The sequence below is a fragment of the Pygocentrus nattereri genome, chromosome 12, assembly GCF_015220715.1.
Source record: "Pygocentrus nattereri isolate fPygNat1 chromosome 12, fPygNat1.pri, whole genome shotgun sequence".
Classification (NCBI taxonomy): domain Eukaryota; kingdom Metazoa; phylum Chordata; class Actinopteri; order Characiformes; family Serrasalmidae; genus Pygocentrus; species Pygocentrus nattereri.
The window spans coordinates 3,474,024-3,484,130 of NC_051222.1; the positions used below are offsets into that span (position 1 = coordinate 3,474,024).

Below are 10,107 nucleotides of genomic sequence, written 5' to 3' on the forward strand. Positions count from 1 at the left end.
CGAAACCACCGGTGGACCTACACGAGTCTTCTGGGTTTTTGTATGTAAGGTTGATAATGGTGAAATAGTGGAAAATCAGAAATAATAACTTTGGGGACTATTTTGCCTCACAATGTCCTGCATGTATCGCTCCATCATTAATATACTCCAAAAATATGTTTTAGGCTAAAATCTCAAAGTTACTGTAAACCGACACCAGGCAGGGTAATTATAAACATTTCATGTAACAGCTTACAGTGCAGGAGCTTTGAGATGACGTCCGGTTCCTATCACCACCACTGTGAGCAATTCTGACTATAGAAAGGAGCTTTACACACCAAACCACTCTGAAAGCACCTGATTTAGAAGAAACTAAGTGGAAATATATATATATATATATATATATATATATATATATATATATATATATATATATATATATATATATACATATATATATATATGTTACTGATGTTCTTTCCCAAATGTTAGTGAATAGAGGTTATAGTAACTTTGCTGAAAGTCCAGTACAGATTTGTGATGTGATCATGTGTGATATTGGCTGGAGTTGGTCAATGATTAACAGCAGCCCCACCCAGCCATCGTGACCCCACTGTTTATCCTGTCCTGAACTGACCTGCTGACTCAGTGAGGGACAGTCCTCTTCAGCCTGGTGCTCTGGAGACTCTGCGAGAAGCAGCGAGAAGAGTTCAGTTCTCAGCGCTTTGGGTTCACTCGGTAAGTCCAGCACTAACAGTAATATCTGCGAGTAGTTTAAAGGGAGAACACGCGTTTTTCTGTGTTTCACGGACGCGGTGGAGAACTAACTTCACTCCACAGCAGTTACACAGGGACCGTTTACTGGAACACACCGAGGCCAACATGTTCGATGGCCAAGAGTGTGTTTATGTGAGAAGCTTAATGCATAAAACACTGTAAACTGACCATTAAATACACATATGTCTTCATATTTAACAGTCATTACTGTTTATGTGGGGTTTTCTAAGTAAGGCGTTGATGACGAAGCACTAAATCTGTTAAAGGCGTGTTCAGACGCAGTACCGCCTTTAGACCAGCAGATGGCGCAAACGGACCGCAAGACAACGAAGCCTTGTTTCTCAATCCTGCTTCTGTTTATTGTTTATTATACTACACTGGCCTCCTGACCAAGAACTCGATCATCTTCTCGGTTTTTGTGTATCTTCTTAAATTTGCATATAATATGACACTCATATTTTATATATCAGAATGCCCTCATCATCATTGCTACCTTCCATATCTGCTACAGCAGCTTCAGCAGTGTTCAGCACTGTTCTTGAGCTGATCTGAAGGCCACATGAAGCTCTCTACGCTGTTCTTGAGCTGATCTGAAGGCCACATGAAGTTTGGAGGTCTGTAGTAATTGACTCTGCAGAAAGTCGGTGACCTCTGCGCTCTATGCCCCTCAGCATCCGCTGACCGCTCTGTCATTTTACGTGGCCGACCACTTCGTGGCTGAGTTGCTGTCGTTCCCAATCACTTCCACTTTGTTATAATCCCACTGACAGTCGACTGTGGAATATTTAGTAGTGAGGAAATTTCACGACTGGACTTGCTGCACAGGTGGCATCCGATCACGGTACCACGCTGGAGTTCACTGAGCTCCTGAGAGCGACCCATTCTTTCACTAATGTCTGTAGAAGTAGTCTGCAGGCCTAGGGGCTCGGCTTTATACACCTGTGGCCATGGAAGTGATGAACCCAGCGAATGCTTAATAGCGGCCCCACCCAGCCATCGTGACCCCACTGTTTATCTTCTCCTGAAATTTCCTAAGCTAACATCCAGCTTCTCTCACACTGAGTCAACAGCTGTGGGAGGGCACATGTAGGGTGTCCTGGGGCAAAATAGTCCCAAAAGAAACTATTATACCACTATTTTACCACATTTTATGTACAACACAGACTCTTCAATGATTTTTCTTATATTTCTGCAACCGTCATCCAAACATCTTAACAAAACCGTTGTGGTGATTGTAACCAGCGGTTGCCATGACTATAACACTATTATAGACATTGTATTTGCTATCGAAACCACCGGTGGACCTACACGAGTCTTCGGAGTTTATGTATGTAAGGTTGATAATGGTGAAATAGTGGAAAATCAGAAATAATAACTTTGGGGACTATTTTGCCTCACAATGTCCTGCATGTATCGCTCCATCATTAATATACTCCAAAAATATGTTTTAGGCCAAAATCTCAAAGCTACTGTAAACCGACACCAGGCAGGGTATTTATAAACATTTCATGTAACAGCTTACAGCGCAGGAGCTTTGAGATGACGTCTGGTTCCTATCACCACCACTGTGAGCAATTCTGACTCTAGAAAGGAGCTTTAACATTAATTAACAAGAAAGTTTATTACCATTTATGAGTATATACACTACCATTTCAGATTATTTCCATATCAAAGGTTTCATATTTTAGGTTACTGAGAACAGCTTCATTAGTCTAGGAATGTTTGTTATAGCAGGCTCTACATTTTGTATGGATGAACTGTTCGCAGGGAGCCGCATCTGCAGTCCTGCTGTGTTTTGTATGAAGAGGAAAGCTTACGTGATGGAGTCTCATGACACCAGCAGTGAAGGAGGACCTTCAGCTTTAGAGTGAGTAACTTTTACAACAGCACATTACAGGAAAAAAGAGGAGACGCGAGTTCCGCTTTTGAGTCCACATCCTTCTCTATTTCTTCTTCATTGTCGTACGTACCTTTTCCGTGCTAGTCTGAAGCTGCGTTTTTTTTGGTTACTTGTGTTCTAACACCATGTGAGTGAAGTACTCCTCACTGCTTTTGGTTTCAGTTTAATGTGTGGTCCAGGAAGTCATGAAAACTCATCCAGTATAGAAATTAGTTTTTCTAGGCCCAGAAAAGTTATGGAATTTTCTCTCATGTGGTCCTAGAAGAATCTAGAGAGACCCGTAACAAATGTATCTCTGCACGGACATATGCATCATGTTTATATAATGATATATATCCAAATGTTTTCGCTCGTCTGCCTTCACACACTTTTGAACTTAAGTGACATCCCATTCTTAATCCTTAGGCTTTAATATGATGTCAGCCCACCCTTTGCAGATCTAACAGGTTCAAATTTTTTCAGCTGTTTTTCCATTGCGCTTGGTGAAGTAAGGCTTGGATGTCCATTCCATGAAGCTCTCTACGCTATTCTTGAGCTGATCTGAAGGCCACATGAAGTTTGGAGGTCTGTAGTGATTGACTCTGCAGAAAGTTGGTGACCTCTGCGCTCTATGCCCCTCAGCATCCGCTGACCCCGCTCTGTCATTTTACGTGGCCGACCACTTCGTGGCTGAGTTGCTGTCGTTCCCAATCGCTTCCACTTTGTTATAATCCCACTGACAGTCGACTGTGGAATATTTAGTAGTGAGGAAATTTCACGACTGGACTTGCTGCACAGGTGGCGTCCGATCACGGTACCACGCTGGAATTCACTGAGCTCCTGAGAGCGACCCATTCTTTCATTAATGTCTGTAGAAGCAGTCTGCAGGCCTAGGGGCTTGGCTTTATACACCTGTGGCCATGGAAGTGATTGAAACACCTGAATTCAATGATCTGGATGGGTGACTGAATAGTTTTGGCAATACAGTGTATTTATACAATAGTGGTACTCTAGGCACTCCAATACCAGCAGCCCAATAAATACATTATTTCCCCGCAACATGTAAAAGTAATCCAACTTCAATTAGCTGATTTTAATTTGTATTTCTCTCGCTCTCTCTCTTTCTATCTCTTTCTCTTTTTCCTTCATTCTCTTGCTCTCCCTCCAGCTCTTTCACTATCTCCCTGTCTGCTTCACTCTCTGATTCTCCTGCTGTCTCCTTCACTGTCTCTCAGTCTGAGCTGGACCTCAGTAACAATAACCTGCAGGATTCACTGGAGTTTCTCTGTGCTGGACTGAGGAGTTCAGATTGTAATCTCCAGATACTCAGGTTAATAATTTTCTCATTTTTCTTTTACAGTTTTAAAAGTGTACTATATCTCTTACTCTGACCATCCCATGTGATGTATAAAAGTTACTTTTACAAGTTGCTTGTAAACATACTTTTTTTATCCCTAAAATTATTCTTTAAAAAATTGTCTATATTGTAAGATGTGTTTAATTCATTTGCAGATTATCTTGCTGCAATCTTGGGGAGACAGCTTGTGAAAATCTAAAATCAGTTTTACTAATGGAAAACTCCCTGAAAGAGCTGGACCTCAGTAATAATGACCTGCAGGACTCAGGAGTGGAGCAGCTCTGTGCTGGACTGAAGAGCTCACACTGTAAACTTCAGATACTCAGGTCAGTACCACTTCTGAATTGTGAATGCTATGTATTGGAATAGATTAGTTAAAAGGGTCATGAAAAATGCATCTGTAGTTAATAAGCTCTGTCTATAACATAATTTGACAAACTCAATCGATAAATGAAAGAGAACTTTTTTTTTTTTACTAGAATGCCTCTAAAGTTTCTTGGCATGGTGGTTGCATCTAATAGTAGTTTTGCAGATATGGTGACCAAAAAATGCTACTATCTTCCAAATCTCCAACCATGATACAGAAAATAAATTGTCTAACCCTTCTACCAATTTCTGTATTTGAGTGCAAACTGCACTTCCAGGCAGATTCACTACAGCCTTCAAACTTTATATCTTTGGATCTTAAATTTCTTAATCGGTTTACAGTAGTTTAAAAAGCAAACTACTTACAAATCTGATTTGAGCGATACACTTTGGTTTCTGTACTTCCATCATCTTAAAACATTATCTAAGGAATTAAAAGGACAGAATAGGTTATTGACGTCAGATGTGCGTTATTATTGTTTACTTTGCTAGTTTGAAGGCTTTAGTTTCACTTTCATCTTTGTCAGATAAAATCAACAGATTCACTCACTGAGCTTTTTATTAGGAGCACTATCCTAATGCTGGGTAATGCTCCTTTGCTCTCAAAACAGCCTCAATTGTTCATGACATGGATTCCGCAAGATATTGGAAACACTCCTTTGAGATTCTTCTGAGATACTTCTGGTCCTTGCCATAATGGCATCCTGATGATTTTTCAGGTGCACTTTCATGCTTCAAATCTCCTGTTCTACCACATCCCAAAGGTGTTCTACTGGATTAAGATCCGCTCAAGTTCATGAAACCAGTCCCAGATGATTTTTGCTTTGTGATGTTATCCATTATAATGCTGGAAGTAGCCATTAGAAAATGGGTGACTTGTGTCCATGAGGCGGCTGGGATTGGCTCCAGCACCCTCTGCGACCCTGAGCGAGAAGCGGCTTAGAAAGTATATGTGTGTGTGTGTGTGTGTGTGTGTGTGTGTGTCCATGAGGGGATGAACATGGTCAACAACAATACGCAAGTAGGCTATGGCATTCAAGCAAGGATTGATCAGTTTTAACAGACCCAAAGTACACCAAGAAATCACCATTACACCACATCCACCAGCCTAGACTGTTAACACAATGCAGGTTGAGTGCATAGATTCATGCTTTTGGCACCCGATTCTGACCCAATCATATGCCTCAACAGAAATTAAGATTCATCAGACCAGGCTAGTCTTCAGTTGTCCAGTTTTGGTGAGCCTGTACCCACTGCAGTCTCAGCTTTCTCTTCTTGGTTGACAAAATTGGAGTTTTATATGGTCTTTTGCTGTTGTAGCCTATCAAGTTTGGAGGTCAAAGTTTGACATTTTGTGCATCTTGAGATGCTTTTTGCCCAGTGCAATTGTACAGTTTACAGTGTACAAGTGTACATGGTTATCTGAGTTAACCTTTTTTGTTTTTGCAGATTATCTGGTTGTATGGTCACAGAGGTAGGATGTTCTTCTCTGGCTTCAGCGCTGAGTTCAATCCCCTCAAACCTGAAAGAACTGGATCTGACCTACAACCACCCAGGAGAATCAGGCGTGAAGCTGCTCTCTGCTAGACTGGAAGATCCACACTGCTCACTCAACACACTCAGGTATGGAAACAAAATCATTGGCTCCTTAGATTCCTGAAAGCAGTCAATGTAGGATCTTATATGCAACAATAGTATCCTGCATAAGATTATTTTGTCGTGTTGTTCATTTGTTAGGGTAAATTAGGGAATTAAGCTTCTTATGTTTGCCTAGATTTCTCAATGTCAATGCTAGGAGTAAACAAAGAACATGAGACGGTTGTTTTTGCAAATTGCAAATTGGAAGAGCTTTGATGTCTTTTTAAAGTCTTCTCCTCATCAATTCGCTTCATCTTCGTAAGTAAAATAGGTTCTGAGACATTACAACCAGAAGTGTTTTGCGCAGAACAAAGGCATTTTGTCCAAAGGCAACATAGACAGTATGATCAAAAGTATGTGTACACCTATACATCACAACTCTATGAGTTGGGTGGACATCCCAGTCCAAAATATTGGGGATTAATATAGAGATGACCCCCCTTTTTGTGGCCTCCACTATTTTGGGAAGGCTTTCCACATTTTAGAGTGTGTCTATCCGAATCCCATTATTGGCGTCAGGCACTGATATTGTATGAAACAATCAGTGTTTCAGTTCATTGCAGATGTTTTCGGTGGAGTTGAGGTCAAGGCTCTGTACAGGCCACTGGAGGTTCTCCACACTACATTCATTAAACCATGTCTTTAAGGAGCTCACTTTGTGCACAGGGGCACAACGGGACTCCAATCTGGAGTGATCAATGTACCTGTTTATCTGCTACAGTGCAGTTACTGTAAATCTACATTGCACTGCACACTTGCAGTGATACTGATGAAAATAAGGCAACGTGCAAACCCTTGAAAGAGCTGTAGAGCATCTGTTAAGGTGTGTTACTGAATGTTAGCTCTGTATCTCCTACAAACTATAACAGCATTTGTTTGTGTTTGTCTTCTTCTTTAGAGTGGAACATGGAGGAAAGATGAGACTCAAACCTGGACTAAAGAAATGTAAATTAACCCCCAAACACAGACAGTGTGTAAATTTCCTGTGTATTGATGTTTTCATCTCTAAACTCTCTTCCTGTGTGCAGATTCCTGTGAGCTCACTCTGGACCCAGACACACCACTCTCACATCTCGCGCTGTCTGACGGGAACAGGAAGGTGACAAATGTGGGATATCCACAGCCGTATCTTGATCATTCAGAGAGATTTGATGTGTATGGGCAGGTTCTGTGTAAAGAGAGCGTGACTGGACGCTGTTACTGGGAGGCTGAGAGGATCACAGGAGAGATTGAAGTAGCTCTGACCTATAAATCCATCAGCAGGAAAGGAGGGAGTTTTGACACTAGGTTTGGATGGAATCAAAAGTCCTGGAGGCTGTTCTGCTCTGACCGATATGATGTCCTTCACAATAGTAACCGGATTGATGTCACAGTTCCTCCCTCCAACTGTAAGAGAGTAGGGGTGTATGTGGACTGTCCGGCCGGCACTCTGTCCTTCTACAGAGTGTCCTCTGATACACACACACTGACACACCTGCACACATTCAACACCACATTCACTGAACCGCTCTGTGCAGGATTTACACTTTTTGATGAAGCTTCACTGCGTGTGTGTGAGATGGAATAATCTCCTGTGTGTGTGTGTGTGTGTGTGTGTGTGTGTGTGTGTGTGTGTGTGTGTGTGTGTGAATACTCTTGGTCCCTCTCTTCACCATGAGTAGACCTTTAAGAATCTCTCCTCTGTTCGACCTTTCTCCATTGTCTGCACCACATGGGTAGTGCGAAAGAACAAAGAACCAACCAGTAGGTTCTATCTTGAATTAGTAGAACTGTTTCAAGTTAATTTAAGCGACTGTAATCTGAGCGGTATTCATGAATGCTCCGTCAAGCTTGCAAATGGCACTCAGCAGCCTCGTAAACTGAAGTGATGTCCTCTGTTTCAAACTCTGGACAGGACTCTTCTCCTGGATTAAAACCTAGAGGACCTGACTTTCTTCCCAACAACCCTGGATGATCACAACTTTGAGGAGCAAGGCTGAGCTCATTCTCAGCACGTTGCACTTGTCTTAAATTCAGCTGCCGCCGCGTTTGTTCTGGCGTAGAGTAAATGGTCAGCTGACCTCATCAACGTATAGTGAAGCTCACCCGCAAAACATTTAACTATTTAAACTCGCACCATTTTTGCCTCTGACAAGGAAACATTCCTTCTCCTTTTTTTCAATCACCTACACCCACTCACTCACTCTTGCCCTCTTTCTCTCTATATATATATCTATATATATAGCGTTTGTCATGTTGTACACGACTGCCTTAGAGCCGTATGTTGTCTCTGTGGCTTTTCTCTTTATACTATGATTTGGTATCTCATGATAAATTGGTTGAATTTCTGAAATATGCACCATAATAAGGCTCATCACAGATAATGAGACGACTAATGAGTAACATTTATCAGCAGGATGTGAATCAATCAGTAGCGCAGTGTACTGATCTCCAGCTTATTACATCAAAAACAGTGGAGATCATCATGGATTATAGAAGGAACAGATTAAAATCTCCAGTGCAGGTTTTGGGACAGTCGGTTTTCTGCGGTAAAATCTTTAGTTTTTGGGAACTCGCATTGGCAGTGCTTTGCGGTGGAGTGATGTATCTGATCATATCAACAAATCTCAGCAGAAGTTGCTCTTTTTGAGACAGTTAAAAACTTAGAAAGTAAAAAGAGGTTTAGTGGTTAAACTTTATTTGTCCGTTATTTAGAGTTCTTACATCATATTTCACGGTTATAGATGTTTAAACTGTGTGTATTAGTAACCACTCCATTTATTTCCCATATTTTTTATTTTCCATTCCATATTTTCCACTCCATTTATAGGTTCTTTAGTTAAACGTTAGATTGAGATTTATGATGTGATTTTCTGTGTGACCATATATAATTATACATAAAAATATAATGGTGAAAATGAATAATTAATGAGTAATATTAATGAGAAACACTACATTAACATTAATAATTATAGATTATGTAACAAAAAACTTTTTGTAATATATAATCAACAAATCGGTGTTTGGTGAGTAATTAACTGACCCCATTACAGTTTCACAATTGTGCAAGCCAGTTTAAGTCCATAAACTAAAAGACAGTAAATCATTATTTGTTCGATATGTGTGCCTTTAAAGCAAGTAATTTCTCCATAAAGCAACGTACATGCACAAAGTAGAGAATAATGACTTGTCCAGCGGCACCTCATACACTCCTCTACACACAAACACACAACTGGAGCTCATGAACAACATGAACCAACACATGGAAGGAGTTTTAACAAAGCAGCCGTGTTCAGAAATCTCTTAAATCCATAAGACCCTTCAAAGACCCACATCCCTCGTTTTCTTGCATTTCAACGTATGTACAACGCATTCTTCATCAATCTTGTAAAGGGTTCTTTGAGTGTTCAAGGTTCTATGTAGAATAATTTGCTTTACTAAAGAACCTTTGAAGAACCATCTTTTTTAAGTGTGTGTGGTTGCTTAGTGTTCTTGTCATATTAAATTTGTATTTAAACTGATTCATTGATTAATGATAATATTCTTCTACACCTTTTTTTTCTTTCTCTTTTGCTTTTTTAAGTTTTTGCTGCTCCTCAATGTGTCTGAATATCTGTTAATGTGAATAAAAGCTGGTACAGTGTAAAACTTCAACAGGCCAATCAGCACGCTGCCCATATGAACTATTACCCAATCACAGCGCAGGAGGCGGGGTTTGGCCGCATACGGGTGGTTTAAAAAATAAAATAAATAATAATAAAGTGTAAATATTTCTTCTTTTAGCTTGTAGTTGTTTGTAATAGTTTATGTTTTTGTGAAGGATGGAGTTATTTTTTACTTTTAGTATTTATATTGTCTATAAAGTAACTGTAAAAACCTTGTTAAGTAATTAACAAGGTTAATTATTTGCTTGGTTATTCTCTTCTTGTTACTACTATGCCTTACTCTTCCTCTGCAGCTGCAACACTGAGAATTTCCCCGTTGTGGGACTAATAAAGGACTATCTTGTCTTATCTTACATTAAAACCACGCCCCCAGATCAGCCAGCTCGACGTTCACGTTGTGCAGCTTCCCTGCAGACCAGCAGGGGGCGCTGATTCTCTAAGCGTGTTTCTCCCACTCCAGCAAAGTG

At 40.5% G+C, this 10,107-nt stretch overlaps 1 protein-coding gene across 1 annotated transcript; it reads left to right on the forward strand.

Annotated features, from left to right (window-relative positions):
* The first annotated feature begins 606 nt into the window (after positions 1–606).
* LOC108410794 (NACHT, LRR and PYD domains-containing protein 14-like) lies at positions 607–9,736 on the forward strand. The gene is made up of 7 exons (XM_017682059.2): positions 607–717; positions 2,524–2,623; positions 3,804–3,965; positions 4,148–4,318; positions 5,808–5,981; positions 6,895–6,941; positions 7,025–9,736. Exons 2-7 carry the CDS (start codon positions 2,556–2,558, stop codon positions 7,561–7,563), a joined length of 1,161 nt encoding a protein of 386 aa, XP_017537548.1. The 5' UTR covers positions 607–717; positions 2,524–2,555; the 3' UTR covers positions 7,564–9,736.
* Positions 9,737–10,107: the final 371 nt, after the last annotated feature.

Coding starts and splice junctions, on each gene's coding strand:
- LOC108410794 (XM_017682059.2), top strand. CDS start 2,556: ATGAAGAGGAAAGCTTACGTGATGGAGTCTCATGACACCAGCAGTGAA. Junction 2,624..3,803: donor GGAGGACCTTCAGCTTTAGA/GTGAGTAACTTT, acceptor CTCTCCCTCCAG/CTCTTTCACTATCTCCCTGT. Junction 6,942..7,024: donor CAAACCTGGACTAAAGAAAT/GTAAATTAACCC, acceptor TCCTGTGTGCAG/ATTCCTGTGAGCTCACTCTG.